Source organism: Pseudorca crassidens, chromosome 4 (genome assembly GCF_039906515.1).
Source record: "Pseudorca crassidens isolate mPseCra1 chromosome 4, mPseCra1.hap1, whole genome shotgun sequence".
NCBI classification, from domain to species: Eukaryota; Metazoa; Chordata; class Mammalia; order Artiodactyla; family Delphinidae; genus Pseudorca; species Pseudorca crassidens.
The window spans coordinates 147,505,914-147,525,873 of record NC_090299.1 but is presented as its reverse complement, the minus strand read 5'-3'; the positions used below and the strand labels follow the sequence as shown (position 1 = coordinate 147,525,873).

At 37.9% G+C, this 19,960-nt stretch overlaps 1 protein-coding gene and 1 long non-coding RNA gene across 4 annotated transcripts in view; one reads left to right on the top strand and one right to left on the bottom strand.

The window, feature by feature from the left end:
- LOC137224064 (uncharacterized) overlaps positions 1-19,960 on the bottom strand; it is a 273,848-nt gene that overhangs the window by 248,453 nt on the left and 5,435 nt on the right. The gene's annotated exons all lie outside the window — the stretch shown is intronic.
- On the top strand, positions 1,849-9,757 carry SPP1 (secreted phosphoprotein 1). 2 transcript variants are annotated; one of them, XM_067737004.1, is made up of 7 exons: positions 1,849-2,007; positions 3,130-3,197; positions 3,310-3,348; positions 5,698-5,778; positions 6,069-6,107; positions 7,681-7,971; positions 8,931-9,757. In XM_067737004.1, exons 2-7 carry the CDS (start codon positions 3,144-3,146, stop codon positions 9,330-9,332), a joined length of 906 nt encoding a protein of 301 aa, XP_067593105.1. In that variant the 5' UTR covers positions 1,849-2,007; positions 3,130-3,143; the 3' UTR covers positions 9,333-9,757. The 2 variants fall into 2 exon arrangements, with proteins under 2 accessions (XP_067593105.1, XP_067593106.1); XM_067737005.1 differs by lacking the exon at positions 6,069-6,107.

Below are 19,960 nucleotides of genomic sequence, written 5' to 3'. Positions count from 1 at the left end.
CGTGCTCCACAACAAGAGAAGCCACTGCAATGAGAAGCCCGCGCACCACAAGAAAGAGTAGCCCCCATTGCCGCAACTAGAGAAAGCCCACACGCAGCAACAAAGACCCAACACAGCCAAAAATAAATAAATAAACTTATTTTTTTAAAAAAGCAATACTTGGTAAATAGGAGTTGACACCTTAATACAACCAATAATAAATAGGAACATTTAACTTTAATCTCACTTTACACGTGATTCTCACAATGGAGGTGTGAGATAAATTAATACTGCAATCTCCATTTCACAACTGAGAAATGTAGATGAAGAGGTTAAGTAATCTCAAAACAATATTAAATATTTAAAGTGGACTCAGAGCTCTGCAACCCCTAATTTCTGTTCCAGTATTCAACCTTCAACTGTAATTTTTTTTCATTCAAACACCTTTTGAATACCCTGTAAATTTTTTTTTAATATAGAATTTCCTTTTTAATTTTCTTATTAAGTAACCAACTTTATATATCCTGGGAGAAAAATTAGAAAAAGACAATTCAGAAATCTAATCCAGCCCTTCAGAGGTGTGCAAATTACCCTGTCGATGAACACAGTTAAAAAATCTTACATCTGGGGCTTCCCTGGTGGCGCAGTGGCCTGCCGATGCAGGGGACACGGGTTCGTGCCCCGGTCCGGGAAGATCCCACATGCCGCGGAGCGGCTGGGCCCGTGAGCCGTGGCCGCTGAGCCTGCGCGTCTGGAGCCTGTGCTCTGCAATGGGAGAGGCCACAACAGTGAGAGGCCCGCGTACCACAAAAAAAAAAAAAAAAAAATTCTTACATCTGATCTCATTCCAATAACCTATTCCATTTAAAGGTATTACAAATCATGACTACCTGCTCCTCCTAAAAATCTTAATAATAGTTAACACACATACAGTGGTTAAAATAGGCAGGGTATTTGCATATATGTGCCAAGTATTTTTATTTTTACACATACTAATTCACTTAAACCTCTCAAAACGCCCACGAACTGTGCATTTGACAGATGAAAACAGGTATAGATAGGCTAAGTGATTTGCCCAAGGTCTCACAGCTAATCAGTGGCAGAGTGGAACTCAGAGCCACACTCTGGCTCCTGAAGCAGCACTTGCCAGCAGTAACCCTGCTCTCAGTCAGAAACTGCTTTACTTCTGCGGCACTGAGAATAAATTACCCTTCTTCTATTTTACACAGCAATTAGCAGATCCATCACTTCCAAACAATTCAAACACGGCAACAAAAATCCACGTCCTTGAAAGGTCAATGTAAATCCAATTTAATGAGCGTGAATGTGGATTTTAATGTTACTAATGCCATTTGTTTAAATGACAGGCTGCTAAACACCTGAAATCACAAAACAGAGCTTAAGTAAAAATGGAAGAAGGGTTTCTGAATTCTTTGTATGTATCTGAACAATAGCCTGATAGCTCTTAAATAAGTATAATTGTGAGGCAAATTTGGTTGCATATATTACCTTCATCTGTTATTTAAACCAAAAGAAACAAAAATCCATTCTATTTAATTTTATTTAAGACTGATTTAGATTCTATTTTTATTCTAATTCAGAAATTATAGAGCCTTTGTAAGAACTAGTCATTTCCCTCCCTCCCTTTTTATGGGACCCCCTCGATGCCCTTCCAGGACGCTGAGAGCCAATCCTATAAACGAAAAAGCTAGTTAATGATATTGTGCATAAGTAATGTTTTAACTGCAGAGTAGTTTGTGTGTGTGTGTGTATGTGTGTGTGCATGTGTTTGTTTTGTAACCACAAAACCAGAGGGGGAAGTGTAGGAGCAAGTGGGTTGGGCAGTGGCAAAAAACCTCATGACACATCTCTCCACCCCCTGTGTTGGTGGAGAACGCCTGGAGCAGCCTTTAAATTCTGAGACGTCCTGGTTGTCAACAGCAGGGAGAGGAAGAGCCCAGAGTGCAGCCCTGAGCACAGCATCAGCACCGCCTGGGACCGGGCTCTTCTTAGCCGCCGCAGACCAAGGTAAGGCTGCAGTTTGCTACTTGCTTGCTGGCCTGTGTATGCACTGTTTCATTTCATGGGGAAGGTCAAGCCGTAAGGAAAAGGGTTTAACAGTAAAAGGTGTTAATCAGACTTAAACGGTCCTAGTCTTTGGAATAAGCATGCCAGATCCGGGGCAGATCTCCTGCAGGAAAGGCGGCCGGCTATTTTGAAAGACAGTCGAATAGAAAACTTAAAAATATTTCCACGCCATCCTCAAAAGAACTGAAACTGCTTCTTGCCATCAGAAAAAAAAAAGGAAATGTCTATGCCCCTTTGGAATGATTATATCTACATCATTTTAAATGGATAGATGATTGTGGAGACAATTTAAAAGGAAAATGATTTTTAGTGCTAATGTAAACAAATGATAATGCTAATTATTTAATGATCTGACTTATCCTGTTTTCAAGGAAAAAAACCTTTCTGAATATTTTTACCTCTGTATTTAGCTATTAACATTTATCCAAAATACCTGTATGACACTATTTAGACTTACAAATAGGAAAGCTGTTGACTGTTTTCAGTGTTTTTCTTTCTTGTTTCAAATTTCTAGAATACCTTACTTAAATTATTAACTTTAGAGATAGCTTCATTTCACCTAAGTAACACCTTTTAAATAATTTAAGTTGAAAATCGCATTTGAAATGCATGCTGGAAAATGGAGAAAGCAAGTTTCTCTCACAGCTTTATTTTCTCTCTTTCTCTTTGTGTTTTTCTTCTCTAAAAAATAAATATTCCCATTCCAGCTTATTACTTGAACTCAATTACTGTTGATCTGTTTTTAGGTTTAGATGGCTGGTGACATGAGGTAGCAACGGCATAATCTCTGAAACTCTAAATTTTAAAGTTGAATAAATATAGACTTGTAAAATTCCTCTCTCCTTGCCTAATAGGAAAAGATGGAGAATAGAGGAGGTGGCATTACAAATACTAACTCAAAAGATCATAATATTAAGAAGAAAATTTTCCTCTAAGAAGTAGAGAGTATTTCTACAGAAAATATATATTTATTTGTGACGATTTTGTAATGTGGTAGCCTAAAAAAGCATCACTGTTTTAACCTAGGAAAAGATCAAGTATTTCTTACAAAATATTTTGCAGGAACATTGATTACAATGAGAATTGCAGTGATTTGCTTCTGCCTCTTGGGCATCGCCTCCGCCCTTCCAGTGAGTACAGCTGAATCTTAAAGAAAATTCCTCAAAATAAATGAATTGTGTGTTTCAAGGTGCTACGAACACGTTCACACTGTAATCTCTCTTCACCTTCTCTGTTTCAAAGGTTAAACAGACTGATTCTGGCAGCTCTGAGGAAAAGCAGGTGAGCATCTTTTAGGTTTATCATATAGTTAAATTATTTTTGCAACTGCTGGAAGATGTACTACAAATGTATGGCAATTTTACTTATTTTCATAGTCAAACAAAATAACTTATAAGTATTTATTGAGTGCCTGCTATGGTTCTAGGCCAGTACCAAGCACAGAACTGCTTTTAGTCTCTTAAAACCAAACTAGATTTTTTAATATAATAAAATGATGCTCTAGGTCTACCATTTATGTAAAATGAGTTCTATGAAGTTGTGTGACTTTTTGTTTCCATGAGTCAACATACTGTTGTAGAAGTAAAAAATTCCATCTTTTGCTTTACTTAGTGGCAAGCTAAGTTTAAAATTCACCTCACATATTGGAGAGTTGGCATAACCATAATATTCACAATATCTCCTAAGATATTTGCTAAGAAGCCCATTATAAAGAGAAAGTCTGTTTATGCCGTTTGTATCTATTGTGCTCATCCGATGACGTTAGATCACATTTTTCTAGACAAAGATAAGACCAAATCAAATTCTTTATTATAATTATTCAACCAGCACCGTAGATGTACCTGCCCCTCCACAGGGTGAAAGCATGCCAGCCAAACAACAAACGGGCATTGTCCCAAGGAGCTTGGACAAAAAGGCACACAGAGTTCAATTCCAGATAAACAGAATAAAGGCCAGTATAGAGCTGCCTGGGGTCACCGCAATTAGATTGCTTAATGAAGATGTTAGGAGAAGTATTGCTGCTTGTGTTTGGGTGTGCAAGTGGGTAGAAGTAAGTGTGTCTGTTTTCCAAGTGATTTAAGAACACAAGTATTGAATCACAGCACTAAGCCAGTAAAGTAACATTTCCAGAGAAAATAGTGATCACACTTTTTGAGGCAAGAATTAGTGCCTTTTTAATAGAATAAAATACGGCACATGAAGCCACGGCTGTATAAGTGGTTAAGTGTTATTTAGGAGATAAGTGAAGAGCTCAACCTTCTAGAAGCCTAGAAATCTAGAGCTAGTAGGAAATATGGAAAGTCTATAAAGAGACACCCCTGAAGATGAACACCGGTTATCTATGAGCGATATGACTACTGGGTAGATTTTAGTTTGTTTTTCTTATCTATTTGTTCTTCATATTACTTTTTAAAAATTATAAATTTATCTTATAAATACAGATAAAGCCTGTATTACAGGTATCATCAGAATAAATATGTATATTAAATGTAATCAATCATAACATTTATCTGTATAATATTTATATAAATATATATATTTTAAAGAAAAAAAAGAGGGAAACTTTGAACTCATCTAGACTAGTCGTTTTCACATTTTTCAGTCAAGGAACCCATTCTTTCAGCAAAAACTGTCACAGAAGCCCAATACGAAGCTCCTCTGGTTAGAGCCAACCATGGGGAAACCCAAAGTGCTACTGACTGGTTTCCTTCCTGCACTTCTCCTCTTTTGTGGCTGTGAAGGAATTCTTGGAACCCCCAGGGTAACTTTTCTCCATGACAGAGACGTGAAGTGATCGCCCTGGGCCGTACAGCCCACCAGATGACACTTATTCAGAGCAATTTCCACTCCTCTGCATTAGCATATTACTATCATTTTCCAGATAAATGACTTGGCTAAGTAAAGGCCATTCCATTCACGTCTTTGGCACCTTAAAGCAATAGAACTTTCATGCAATGGTGTTGATATATTTCTGCCCCGCCCACTAAGGTAGCCACTAGACACGTGTGACTATTGAACGCTCTAGTGCAACCGAGGAACTAATTTTTTTTTAATTAACTTAAATTTGAATAGCCATGTGCTTCATGGCTAGAGAATGGCATACTGGACAGCACAGCCTTAGAGAGTTTCTCCTTGTTCCACAGAGACAGGAAACAAGGAAGATCAACACAAATTAAGGGCCCCTCTGCTTTAGCTGTATTTCATCTGAGAGGAATTTCTGCTAACAAACGTACAGAAAAGCACAGTGTATCATCAATGTGGAGAGCCACTGGATTTGAGCCCTGGCTCTGCCACTTACTACCACTTAACTTCATCGTGGCTGGGTTTCTCCTGATCTGTAAAATGGGAGTAATCATACTGATACCTCTCCCAGGATTAAATGAATGAGTATTTGTAAATTACTTTGAAAGTGTGCCTGCCTCACAATAAGTGCTACGTAAGGGTTTGTTAAATGACTCTACCAGAAAGAATAAATTATGAAAGATAGAGCTCAGGCTCCAGTTGACTGAATAATGCATATTATGCTTATCCATCAAGATTGGGGAAGTAGAGTTGTTTTTTTCCGCTTATCACTTAGAGATCCCTGTTTCTTTTTCTTAATAATGACAAATATGCAACTCTTTTTTGTAGCTTTACAACAAATACCCAGATGCTGTAGCCACGTGGCTAAAGCCTGACCCATCTCAGAAGCAGACTTTCCTAGAACCACAGGTATTTTTAATTTTGATTAATTCTAAATATTAAAATTCTCACAGTTAAAGAACAACCACCACAAAAAATAGCCACCGAGCAGGCCACTTGGGCTTGTTAAGTGGATCCTTCCTGCCTGTTGGTAAAGGTGAACTTGGGACACCAACTGATCTGTCATGTTGTCTTCCCGCTTAAGTCATCCACCAATGAGGCTAAAAACTAAGACCTGCTTTGTATGGAAAAGGCTAACTTTTTGAATAAAAAAGTTAAGAGAGTATGATGTACACTGATTTGTACCCTTCTTTCTTCAGAATACTGTGTCCTCTGAGGAAGCTGATAACAAGCAAGAGGTGAGGTTCCACTTTGAATCCAAGGTCCACCATGTCTTGGAGGAACTAAGGAAGCAACTCTTTCTCCTGGTGACATTGCCTGGGTTCAATTCTGGCAAAATTCCATTAAAAGTCTCCAGTAAATGCCCTGTCTATCCACTGGCCTGAAATTCCAGGGGCGCATCACACCCCTAACCAAAGCCTTGAACTTTCTGCAGACCTGATTATACTGGGCCAACAGTATGGTGGGCTCTAGGTCAGGGATGGTGGAAGCAGCGCCTTTACTTAGTGGAGTGGAGGTGCGGGTATGGGAGAAATATTATGGGATGGGCTCCTGGTAGCCCGATTCATATCTGTCTCATTTCTCTGAGTGGCTCTGCTACCACCATCCAAGGGAACAATAGGAACTAGGAACTTTCTCCTCAAAACCTGGAGACCCACCATCTTGAGACCCACCCTCCCTTCCTAACATGAGCTCAGCCAACCATAAAAAAAAAAGAAAGAAAAAAAATTTTCCTGTCTAAAACTTGCTCACAAAAAACACAAGTGTTTACTAAATGTCAGAAATACCAGGTTTCAAATAAGTTTAATGTGGCAGGAAATGTTTACTAATGTCTGTTGTTTGAAATACTAAGCCTCTTGCAATTTATTTAAGATATTTTCTTGCTGTCATCTAATATCTGGTAAGCATCTAATTAATGCCTACCAAAGCCAAGACTTTGACTCCAGGAACGTTTCTGTTGCTAACATAATGGTTTATTTAATAACTATTCTTTCTATTGGAATTAGTAATATATTTGCTAAGCAAAGGGATAACTTAAATTTGTTTTCCTTAAGATTCTATTTGAAGATGCTAAGAATTTCTAATAAGGAAAGTCAGATAAATGACCCAATATATTTGCAATCAGAAGTGTAATAGACATTAACTGGTTAATTGAGCTGCAGTTTATACACATGGATAACACAGTCGCCTGTTGATTATCCAGGCTAATAGGGAGGGGTTTTAGGTTTGGGGGTGAGCATTAATACATGGATGCTCTGATCTCCTGAGAACTGTCATAGAAAAAAACAATCTCACAATTATGCACCTGTATTTACCGCATTATTGAATTTGGTAAATTAAATAGTGTCTAAAATGATCAAGGAAAAACATGTTATCGATATAAATTTATAACTCATACATTTGGCTTGAAAATAATGTTTATGAAAAAGCAAGAAAAATGACTCAGAATAGGATTCCATTTATCCTTGTGTTAAAAGGGAAATTGGAAGATGCTCACTTTAGCTCTTAAAAGCCATTGAGTGCTTTGCTGTGAATACAAAGATTCTGAAACTGGGACTTCCCTGGCAGTCTGGAGGTTAAGACTTCGCCTCCCAAGGCAGGGGGTACGGGTTCAATCCCTGGTCAGGGAGCTGGGGTCCCACGTGCCTCATGGCCAAAACACCAAAACATAAAACAGAAGCAATATTGTAACAAATTCAATAAAGACGTAAAAGATTCTGAAACTAAATATAGGAAAAGACTAAGGCACCATAAAGGCTAAAGGAAAATAAAAACCTTTACACCAATTTTTCCGATCATCTTGATTTTTAGACCCTCCCGAGTAAGTCCAATGAAAGCCCTGAGCACACAGACACTGTGGATGACGAAGAGGATGGAGACAGCCAGGACACTGACGCAAATGACTCCAATGACACTGACCATTCCGACGAGTCTCACCATTCTGATGAATCTGATGAAGTGGTCACTGATTTTCCCACTGACGTTCCAGCAACCTCCGTCTTCACTCCACCTGTCCCGACCGGAGACACATACGAAGGCCGAGGTGATAGTGTGGCTTACGGACTGAGGTCGAAAAAGATGTTCCGCAGATCTGAAGTCCAGGTAAATCCCTGAACAAGACACATGAGATGGTTATGAGTAGAGCCCAATTCTAGGGAACAAGGGTCTGCATGCTCATTTGTTCATTCATTCAGCAAGGATTATTACTTTATGATCATTGAATACAAAACCTTTTCCCACTTATTGGTTTTTGTATTAAAGTCCACATAATTTCTCCCTAATTTTGTCTCTCAATCACAATGCTATTTTTCCAAATCCTGGTTATAAAGCACTTATTCTATTTGCTTTTTTATTTATTTATTTTTTAAATTGATTTATTTTGGGCTGTGTCAGGTCTTTGTTGCTGCACATAGGCTTTCTCTAGTTGCGGCGAGCAGGGGCTACTCTTCGTTGCAGTGCACAGGCTTCTCATTGCAGTGGCTTCTCTTGTTGCGGAGCACGGGCTCTAGGCACGTGGGCTTCAGTAGTTGTGGCGCAGGGGCTCAGTAGTTGTGGCTCACGGGCTCTAGGGTGCAGGCTCAGTAGTTGTGGCGCACGGGCTTAGTTGCTCCACGGCATGTGGGATCTTCCCTGACCAGGGCTCGAACCCGTGTCCCCTGCACTGGCAGGCGGACTCTTCACCACTGCGCCTCTGGGGAAGCCCTCTATTCGCTTTTTTAAATTAAAAAAGGATCTGGATTTAGCACATAGCCCTGCCGTGTACGAGTTCCTTTACTTTTAACTTTCGCTTTATTTTCCCTTTATGTAAAACAGATAATGAGACCTTCCTCATGGGTTTCCTCTCATACAAAATTGATGAACCTATTAAACTAAAGGAGATGACGTAATGAAAGGACTTAGTTTGAAAAAAAGTAACATGCTAGTATTATTTTTTTGCTTCAGCCAAATTTAGACATTGTTAGAGAATACCTTGGCCTGAAAGTTAAAAAGCAGAAGAAAATTACAGTGTTCCCATCTCTGGCTGTTTATTGAATTCTTCTCCCGTTTGTTCTGTGATTCAGTATCCAGATGCCACAGAGGAGGACGTCACGTCACACGTGGAGAGCGAGGAGGTGGGTGATGCACCCAAGGCCATCCTGGTTGCCCAGCGCCTCCACAGGGCTTCTGACTGGGACAGCCGTGGGAAGGACAGTCAGGAGACGAGTCAGCCGGATGACCGCAGTATGGAAACCCACAGCCGCGAGCATTCCAAAGAATTCAAGCTGAAGGCCGAGGATGACAGCTATGAGCATTCCGATGTGATTGAGAGTCAGGATAATTCCAAAGTCAGCCATGAATTCCACAGCCAAGAATTCCATAGCCGCGAAGACAAGCTAGTCCCAGACCTTAAGAGTGAAGAAGACAAACACCTGAAACTTCGTGTTTCTCATGAATTGGATAGTGCCTCTTCTGAGGTCAATTAAAAGGAGAAAAATACAGTTTCCTACTTTGCTTTTAGTAAAAAGAAAAAATACATTATAGCAGAGTGGGACAGAATATGAAATGCTTATTTCTCTGCTTAGTTGGTGAATATATGTGTGTGTGGATCTGGAAACAGATCATGGTTTTGATCATTAGTTTAGCGTGTGACTTGATGGTAACACCCTTGCACACTAAAAGCTTCAGGGTTTAGCCTATGTTCTTTCCATACAAGAAATGCAAACCATCATTGCATTTTAATGTTTGCTACCCTTTTATGAAAAGAAGTTTATGTAGAAGCAAAAAAAACCTTTTACACACTTGAGAATATAAAATTTCATGTCACTATGATCTTTTGTTTTTTAAATTAGTTTATATTTTGTTGTGATTATTTTTGTTGGTGTGAATAAATCTTATATCTCGAATGTAATGAGAGTCTGGTGGTGTCAACTGCATTTCTTATTTGATTCCCTACAGTTGCCTAGCAATTAATACATGTCATCATTTTAATTAATGTGCTGGACTTAGTAGACAGCAATCTAAGACCTTCTGGATCAAACATACAGCCCCTGGCTGAGCTAAAGTTCCCAGTCAAGGAAACAGGAGTCAAGTGGAGGTTGATATTCAGCCAGAACTCCTCCAACTATGCAGGGCTCTGTAGGCCACTTCCACTGAGTGAGAGCAAACTTTTTCTAATTTTCACAAAGCTGATGTCAAAGCTAATGAAAGCTTAGATGCAATCACAAATCAATTTTATTGGTTTTTACCATTCTCCATTCATTTTCTCAGTGAATTTATGCTTCCTTGCCCTTGGATTACAACTTGGTAAGTCCCATAGCTATTCTGATCCCTTGTAGATAATAAACAAACAGTTCCTTTGTACTGGAAAAAACCTAAAAGCTAATAATCAAAATTTTCAACTTCATTCAAAACTAAAAGTTCTGGAAACCTGAAGTGGAGCAAGGGCCTTATTTCTATACCTTGCTCCTCTGCTCTTCTTAAAGCTAGAAATCTCATTGGAAATCTAAAACTTCTCTATTAAACAACTCTTGGGACAAAAGGGGAAAATTTTTAATTGCAGAATTTCTAAAAAATAGTTCTAATGAAAGCATAAACTCACTAGAGTACAGTTAAACCAGTGATCACAGAAAATCCATAGCCTTAAATTCTTGCAGCAACAATAAAAGGATGAAAATAAGGATACTGAGTTGCCATCTTAAAAATTAGAAAAAAGCAACAAAGTAAAGCAAAAGAAAGCACAGGGAAGGATATAATAAAGTTAAAAGTAATAGGGAACAGAAAAAATAGTAGAAATTAATAAATCAAAATGCTGGTTCTTTGTTAAAAAAAAAAATCAGCACCACAGATAAACCACTAGCTAACCCAATAAAGGAAGAAGGGTAGAAAGCACAAATAAGAAATAAAAACAAGGAGATAACCAAGGACATGAGGAAGTTTTGCAAATCAGAAGCAACTTATAATATTTTGCACAACTCAGTCCAAGTTAAACGGAAAACCTAGATGAATTAGATTATTTCCTAGGAAAATACAATTTACCAAAATTAACTTTGCTAATCATAGAAAAGACAAATAGACAAACTTCTATAGTGGAAAGACAAAAAGTTATCAAAGAACTAACTATAAAAACTAGACCCAAATGACTTTACAGTGGAATTTTATCAAAACTTCAAAGACCAGATAACCCTAATACCATTTAAATTGTAGCAGAAAAAGAGAACTCTCAAGTGATCTTTATGAAACAAGTATTACTTTGACACTCAAACCTGGTAATGATTGCAAATGTACACACACACACACACACACACACACACACACCCGTATAAATCAGTCTCACTCATAAGTAGCAGTGGAAAAATTCTAAATAAACAGAATCTAAAATCAAGTTTAAAGTAGGCATCATAATCAAGGGGGATTTATACCCAAACAATGATGCTTCAATATTGGTAAATTCATTCCTATAATTCACCATATAGTTAGATCTAGGGAGAAATATGTCATATGATTAGACTTATAGATGATAACAAATAATTTGTATCAGTCAGCTATTCCTGTGAAAATAATGAGTAACAAACACCCTCAATATCTAAGTAGCTTAGGACATCAAATATTTTTCTTTTTCTCTTTCAACAGTCTGTGGGTTTGCAGGGGTTGTACTTCAGGCTGCAGGATGGATTCAGGTCTGCTCCATACGTCTCTCTATCTAGGATCAACTATCCAGGGCATGTCTGTCTTTCTGATGGTAGAGGCAGGAACAGAAGACAGGTGAGCAGAAACTTATGATGCTTTGGGCTTAGAACTGACACACTGTCACTTTTGATCAAACCCCTTTGTTCAAAGCAAGTCATACATGTAGAAAACAAACTTATGGTTACCAAAGGGGAAAGGGGGGGAGGGCTAAATTAGGAATTTGGGATTAGCAGATACACACTATATAACAGATAAACAACAAGGACTTACTCTATAGTACAGGGAACTGTATTCAATATCTTGTAATAACCTATAATGGAAAATAATCTGAAAAAGAACATATATATATATATATATACACATATACACACATATATATATATATATATATATATATATATATATATATATATATATAACTGAATCATCTTGCCATACACCTGAAACATTGTAAATCAACTATACTTCAGTTAAAAAAATTAAAGACAGGGCTTCCCTGGTGGCGCAGTGCTTGAGAGTCCGCCTGCCGATGCAGGCGACACGGGTTCGTGCCCCGGTCCGGGAAGATCCCACGTGCCACGGAGCGGCTGGGCCTGTGAGCCATGGCCGCTGAGCCTGCGCGTCCGGAGCCTGTGCTCCGCAACGGAAAAGGCCACAACAGTGAGAGGCCCGCGTACCGCCAAAAAAAAAAAAAAAAAAAAATTAAAGACAGATCAAGTCATATGATCAAACCCAATATCAACGTGCAGGTTAAGTACAGTCCTCACACAGTGAATCATGAACGAGGAAGGGAAAAAAGAATCGTGAACGAATAATAAAGTGTAACACAGCCCTTGACAAATTTCAACACTCATTCATAGTTTCATAAAAATAAAATAAAAATTAAGGGACACTTCCTTGACATGATGAAATATTTTATATCTCAGCCCCAAACCTGCACCATACCTAATGAAGAAACATTACAGGCATTCCCATTAAGATCAAGGACGAAGCAAGTATGTCCTCTCTCTCCACCACTATATAACGTAGGTTTGGAGATATAAGCTAATAATAATAAACATTTAAATGCATAAGAATTGAGAAATAATTCATTTATATCTTTATGTAGATTATATAACACAACACCTAGAAAACAGAGAATCAGTGCTAAAAATAAAACTAACCAGTTCTGAAATATAGCATGTAGCATGGTATAAAATTTAGCTAAGGACATATGTAGAAAAAGTACTAACAGTGACCATTCGAAAGGCACAGTGTCGTTTAATACAGAAACACACAAAGTAAAAGATAAAATACTTAACAGGAAATGTGCCAAAACTGTTTTGGAAAACTGTGAAACACTCCTATAGGACAAAAAAGAGGTCTTAAACGAATAGAAAAACATAGTTTGTTCTCATATAGGAAAATTCAACATCATAAAGATGTCAATTCTCCCTCAATAATATATAAATGCAATGTGATTCTAAATAAAATAAAAGTAAATTTTTCCCCCTGGAGCGATGCAAGCTAATTCTACAGTTCATATGGGAAAATAAACATACAACAATATGAAGGAAAATCCTGAAAAATAAAAGCAATAAGGGAGGATTAGCCCTAACAAATATTCAATCAGACTCTAAAGCCTCTCTGATAAAAACACTGTGGTACCAGCAAATAGAGCGAACCAAAAAGCAAGTCCTCATTAGACACCAAATCTACTGATACTTTGATCTTGGACTTTCCAGCCTCCAGAACTGTTACAACGAAATGGTGTTTATAAGGCACCCAGTCTGCAGTAGCCCAAACTGACCAAGATACCACCATCCTGTTGTCATCATTAGTCAAGTGCACTGGGCTTCCAACGTACTTGCTTTTGTTGACACTTCATCACAATCAGCCGTAGGCGATAGCTGTATTCATTGTGTTGTGGTGTGTCATCAGACATAAGCACCCCATTTCCCATCGGCAAGTGGCTCAGCAGTGTACTCAAATCCAAAGGTACGACCAAGATAATCCTGAAATTGCATTTTTGAATGGTGGTACCATTAAAGACCATCCTCTGTACTGTATCCGTCAAGGTTCAGTGAGAAGACAAGAAACACACCAGTAATTTAAACAGGGAAAATTTAACGTAAAGAATTATTAACTAGAAACAGGGGGTTAAGCATAGGAGATTAAAAAAAAAAAACCTTAACGATACCATAGGATTGAGAGTACTCAAATAAGGAATGATTTGGAGAGAGAGAGGCAGTCTCCCCCAAACTGAGATAGCTGCAGCCCAGGGGATGACAGAGCAGTTTGCGGTGTCATCCTGGGCCAGACCTGGTCCATAGCTGGTGGGCTGAAGTCGCCAAACAGGGCACTTCCCACCGGAGTGCCAGTAAACTGAGGCTGGCAAGCAGGAAACTTGATGGTACAGGACTGAGCAGGGAACTGCCCGCCGGGATGCCGGCGAAACCAGCTGGAGAGTGAGCTGTACTGGATGCTCTGCAAGCACGTCACAGCACCTGTCCTTTGGAGCAAAAAGAGAGGATGAGGACGCCCACCAGCCCAGGCAGCCTGTTCCCCGCAGCGTCCTTCCAGTGCCCTCTGCTGACAAAGCTTGCCATTGTGCCAGCTGGCAAAGGAAACACGCTTACAGGATCCAACTCCAGTATCACAAAGTGGCACAGAGGCAATGGACCCTGAGAAGAGCAGCAGTAAACTGATAGCTGTCGCAGGCTCTTTGAGGAAAAGGCTTATTCATGGTCTTGGGCAAAATGAGTTAAAAATTAAGCCTGGGAAGCCTCTTTAATAATAGAAAGCAAGAAAGCACTCAAAGACAAAATGGAATCATATACGGGGGACCAAAGAGCAGACTTGAAGGGAACTTCCATTGGCCAAAACTGGAGTAATTTGAGAGTAAAAAGAATAATGGCAGTAACAAATAATAACAAACTGGATTTCTTAATTCCATTAGTATATAGTGATAGTATAAGAGAGAGCATAAAAGAAAGATCTTCTTTGCAGATGAATGCCAACTTACAATAAATGTAGGAGAAATAATAAAATTGCAAAATCATTTTGCAACCCACAGTGTAGTATTGATTCAGGAAATGATCCCTAATGAATGTTAAAATCATTGCACAGAAGGTTATGGGGAACAGGATATTCACCTGGTCTCAGAACACCACTCAACTAATTACTAATTCCAAAGGAAGAAGATGCTTTTAACTAAAGAGATTTAGTAGTCGCCCTCTTCATCCAGTAATCAAACAGCCTCACTAATGGGACTATTAGATATGTACCTTCTAATGTGACACAATAAGAAGACGCACCGTCGCCTATGAAATGCTTTTGTAAAAAATGTTTAACCGATTCAAATCAGAAGAAAACAAACAAATCTAGAAATTGAGCTACTCTGTAATGCAACAGACTTCAAGTTTCTGAAAAGTAGGGCTGCCATATAAAATACAGGACACTCACTTAAATTTGAATTTCAGAAAGACAACAAATCATCTTCTAGTGTAAGCAAGGGGCATATGATACTAAAAGATGGTTCATTGTTTGTCTGACCTTCAAATTAACTGAGCATCCTGAGCGTATTGTCCTTTTCTAAATCTTTCAGTACTACAAAAAAAGTCAATGTGATGAGAGAAAAAGGAGGGAGTAGCTGAGGGAGGATACTAGATTAAAAGCTTAAACAGGTATAACCAAGGGCAAAACAGGAATTTTGATTGACTCCTGGATCAAAAAAGAAATAAAACTACACAACACATTTGAGGAACAATTATGGCAATTTGAATATACACAGTACGTCAGATCGTATTATGGAATTATTAATAGTTTTCTTAGGTGTGATCATTGCATTATGTTTATGAAAGTGGATCAGGCTTTATTCTTAAGAGATGTACAATAAAGTATTTACAGATACATCTAGCAAAACCTCTCAAAGCAATCTTGAGAAAGAAAAGCAAAGCTGTAGGCATCACTTCCTGATTTCAAACTATTTTATGGTACTGGCATAAAAAGACACATAGACCAATGGAACAGAACTGGGAGCTGAGAAATAAATATATGGTCAACAGATCTTTGACAAGGGCACCAAGAAAACTCAATAGGGAAAGGATAATCTCTTCAGAAAACAATGCTGGGAAAACTGGATGTCCACATGCAAAAGAATGAAATTAGACCCTTATCTTATACCATACACAAAAATTAACTCAAAATGCATCATACAGTGCATTATACAGTGTTGGTGGAAATGTAAACTGGCCTTTATGAAAAACAGTATGGAGGTTCCTAAAAAATTAAAAATAGAACTGCTGTATGAGCCAACAATCCACTTCTGGATATATATCGAAATGAAATGAGATCAGTATATCACAAACAGATATCTGCATTCCCATGTTCATTGCATCATTATTCACGATAGCCAAGATACGGAAACTACGTAAGTCCATCAACAGATGAATGGATAAAGACAACGTGGTGTGTGTGCGCGTGTATATATGTATGTATATATATATATATATATATACACGCGCACACACACACACAATGGAATATTATTCAGTCCTTAAAAAACAAGGCAATCACGCTGTCTGCAATGATATGGATGAACCCAGAGGACATTATGCTAAGTGAAATAAGTCAGACACAGAAAGACAAATACTGTAGGATCTCAACTATACGTGGACTCTAAAAAATTCAAACTCATAGAACCAGTCATTTCCAGGGCTGGCCGGGGTGTGGTGGAAATGAGAAGATGTTGGTTCAAGGGTACAAACTTTCAGTAATAAGGTGAATAAGTTCTGGAAATCTAATGTACAGCATGGTGATTATAGTTAATAATACTGCATTTACTTGAAATTTGCTAAGAGAGTAGGTCTTAAGTGTTCTCACCATGATACACACACCTACATAGTTACACAAGGTAATTATGTGAAGTAATGGATGTGTTAATTAACTTGATTATGATAATAATTTCACAATAAATATGTATATTAAATCACCATATTGTACAACTTTTTAAAAAAATCGCATCATACCACCCAATTATGTACAATTTTTATTTGTAAATCATATCGCAATAATGCTGGAAAAAATAAATGTAAATAGATGAAGCCCCTCTGTTCAAAGACAGATTCTGATAATGATAAAAATAATAACAATAATAAATCCTACAACGTTTTTGTTTCTCTTTGTTTTATGTGTTTCCCTTATAAACAGATTAAAATTTTTAAAAAGCATTGCAATAGTACTGTCAAAGAAGTAGAATTAAAAAGCAAATAGCGTGCAATGTAGCTATGAGTCTATTCTATACTGTTAAAGGTCCAATAAAGATTTAACTATTATGAACCATTACATGCCAAACAACAGGGAGACAAAATGTTACATAGCAAAAACTATTACAATCACAATAAATAACTGATGAAAACATAATAATAGGAAAACCTAGATGACCTTGGGTATGATGATGACTTCTTAGATAAGATACCAAAGGTGTGATCCGTGAAAGAAAGAATTTGTAAGCTGGACTTCATTAAAATGTAAAAGTTCTGCTCTGCAAATGACAATGTCAAAAGAATGAGAAGACAAGCTACAGACTGGGAGAAAATATTTTAAAAGACACATTTGATAAAAGACTTGTTATCCAAAACATAAAAAGAATTCTTAAAACTCAACAATAGGAAGATAAACAACACGGTTAAAAAATGGACCAAAGACCTTAACAGACACTTTACCAAATAAGCATATAAAAAACCTCCACATCATATGTCGTCCGGGAAATGTAAATTAGAACAGTGAGATAACACTACACACCTATTAGAATGGCCAAAATGCAGTACACGGACGACACCAAATCCTGGCAAGGATCACTGCTGGTGGGGATGCAAAATGATACAGCCACTTTGGAAGACAGTTTGGTAGTTTCTCACAAAACTAAACATACTCTTACCACAGGATACAGCAATTTACCCAGAAGAGTTGAAAACATAACCACACAAAAACCTGCACATGGATGTTTATAGCAACTTTATTCATTATTGCCAAAACTTGGAAGCAACCAAGGTATCAGTAGGTGAATGGCTAAATAAACTGTTGTATATCCAGACAACAGAATTTTATGCAGCACTGAAAAGGAATGAGCTCTCAGTCCATGAAAAGACATGGAGAAAACGCTAAAGCATACTACTAAGTGAAAGAAGTCAATCTGAAAAGGCTACGTACTGTATGACTCCACTGGAGGACATTCTGGGAAAAGTAAAACTATGCAGACAGTAAAAAGATCAGTGGTTGCTGGGAGCTAGGGGGTGAGGGAGGGATGAATAAGCGCAGCTCAGAGAATTTTTACCGCAGAGAAACTATTCCGTATACACTATGATAATGGATATGTCATTATATATTTGTCCAAAACCGTAGAATGTACAACGCCAAAAATGAACGCTAATATAAACTATAGATTTTAAGTGGTAATATTGTGTCAATATTGGCTCATCAATTGTAATAAATGTACCACTCTGACCAGGATGCTGGTAATAGGGGAAGCTATGCATATGTGGAGGCAAGCGTTATCTGGCAGATCTTTGTATTTTCTTCTCAACTTTGTTGTGAAACTAAAAGTGATCTAAAGCAAAGTCTTTAAATAAGGGGGAAAGAATATAATAAAGTGAAAAATTTTAACATATCACTTAGATTCACTTAGGAAATAGATGACATACTCAACAGACTATTTTGACCAAAAGTTATACAGAGCAAACAAGCTTTTATTCTAGGCTAATTCAGCCTCACTACTGAGGCATTACCCTTCTGAGGTTTCTACTCAACACCCCATGTATTGCAAGGTTTCTCTGCTTTGGATGTTTGAAGAATTTAAAATATTCCCCCTCTATGAGAGCATCAAGAATTTTTCCACCTGCTCCTTTCTGGTAATTATTCCTCTTGCCTCAGGCAGATTCTTCAAATGCTTTGAAGACTCAAGGGCAACACCCTGGAGATCTCTGGAGCTCTTTCTCTGTGTGACTCTCTCCTCTCTGGTACTCTGTGAATTCCATCCACCTTGGCTTCCCCAAATTCTCAACTTACTCTGTCTTCTCAACTAAGGGAGACTGCACAGCAGCCTGGAATCACTCTCTAGGGAATTACTGGAGAAACCATAGGACTCACGTTGTTTGTTTATCTTCTTTCAAGGATTACTATTCATCACTGTCCATTGTCCAATGTTTGAAACCATTCATCATAAATTTGGACTAGTTTCTTATTTGTTTAAGGTAAGTGGGTAAATATGTTTCTGTTGCTCCCTCAGGGCCAGGAACAGAAATCCTTTAAAAATAATTTTAACTTTAAAAAAAAGAATGAAAAAGATCAAATAAAATATATGACCATGCGGAAATGAAAAGGGAGCTGGCATAATTCGTGAAAGGAATTAAGGATTTAAAATAAATAATTAGGGAAATGAAAGCCACATTTAAAACTACGAAAATATGAAAAGTACAGTAACATGGGGGACATGATTTGTAAAAATCCTATTAAAAACAAAACCAGAAAATGACAGAAACCATTAGAAAGAGGATAATACAGAAATGAAACAGTAGCTCCAACATATGCATTATTGGTACCCTTGGATTAAGGGAACAAAACAAATGAAACAGAATATTTCAAAATTATAAAAGTAGAAAGCTTTCCTAAAATAAATGAAAATTTTAATTTACTGATTAAACCTGTACAGTATTTCCCAGAAAAACAATTATGCAGAATGATCGACCCAAATGTGTACTCTTTAAAAAACTCACTAAACAGGTAACTTTTGGAAAGAAAAATCAAGTCACCTGCTAGGGCTGAGAGAAAAAAAAATGTGGGTTTAATCAGACCTCTTACTTCTCCACAGCAACATTTAATGACAGAGGAAGGTGGAGAAATGTTTCCAGAATCCTGCAAACAGGAAAAAAAAGATTGAGCCAAAAATATTGTGCCCAGCCCATTTGTTCCATATTGTTCCATTATTCCTCTAGCATAAACATTTTGGCTGCCAGCTTGTCTAGACTTACATCCTTACAACTCCAAATCTGGTGGGAAGAAAAGCTTTTCTTTTCCAAGAATTCAAAAAAAAAAAAAAAAATCTGTTCTGATTTCCATTGGATAGAACCAGCTCCCATGCCTGTTCTTAAATACCATTCACAGGTGTCAAGGGGACATGATACGCTGGTTGGCCAAGCCTGAGATCCACACCCACCACTTGGGAGCTTAGCAGTGGTGTCAGCCACACCTGAGGCACTCAGGGACTCAGAACGGAGAGGACTGTTTCCCCGAGAAAAATTGATTACCGTTATAATAAGAAAGGGAAATGGTTGCTGGGCTGCTGAACTACAAACTAAATGAGGCAGAGTCTCCGCTCTCCAGGACTTTACAGTCCTACTCAGGAAGACTATGTTAACAGACATTTTCAATATAAAGTGGTAAATGT

Bases quoted from the DNA above. Each gene is read 5' to 3' on its own strand.
- SPP1 (XM_067737004.1), top strand. From the start codon at position 3,144: ATGAGAATTGCAGTGATTTGCTTCTGCCTCTTGGGCATCGCCTCCGCC. The intron at 3,349-5,697 runs GTGAGCATCTTT...TCTTTTTTGTAG, and splicing joins GCAGCTCTGAGGAAAAGCAG to CTTTACAACAAATACCCAGA. The intron at 6,108-7,680 runs GTGAGGTTCCAC...CTTGATTTTTAG, and splicing joins AAGCTGATAACAAGCAAGAG to ACCCTCCCGAGTAAGTCCAA.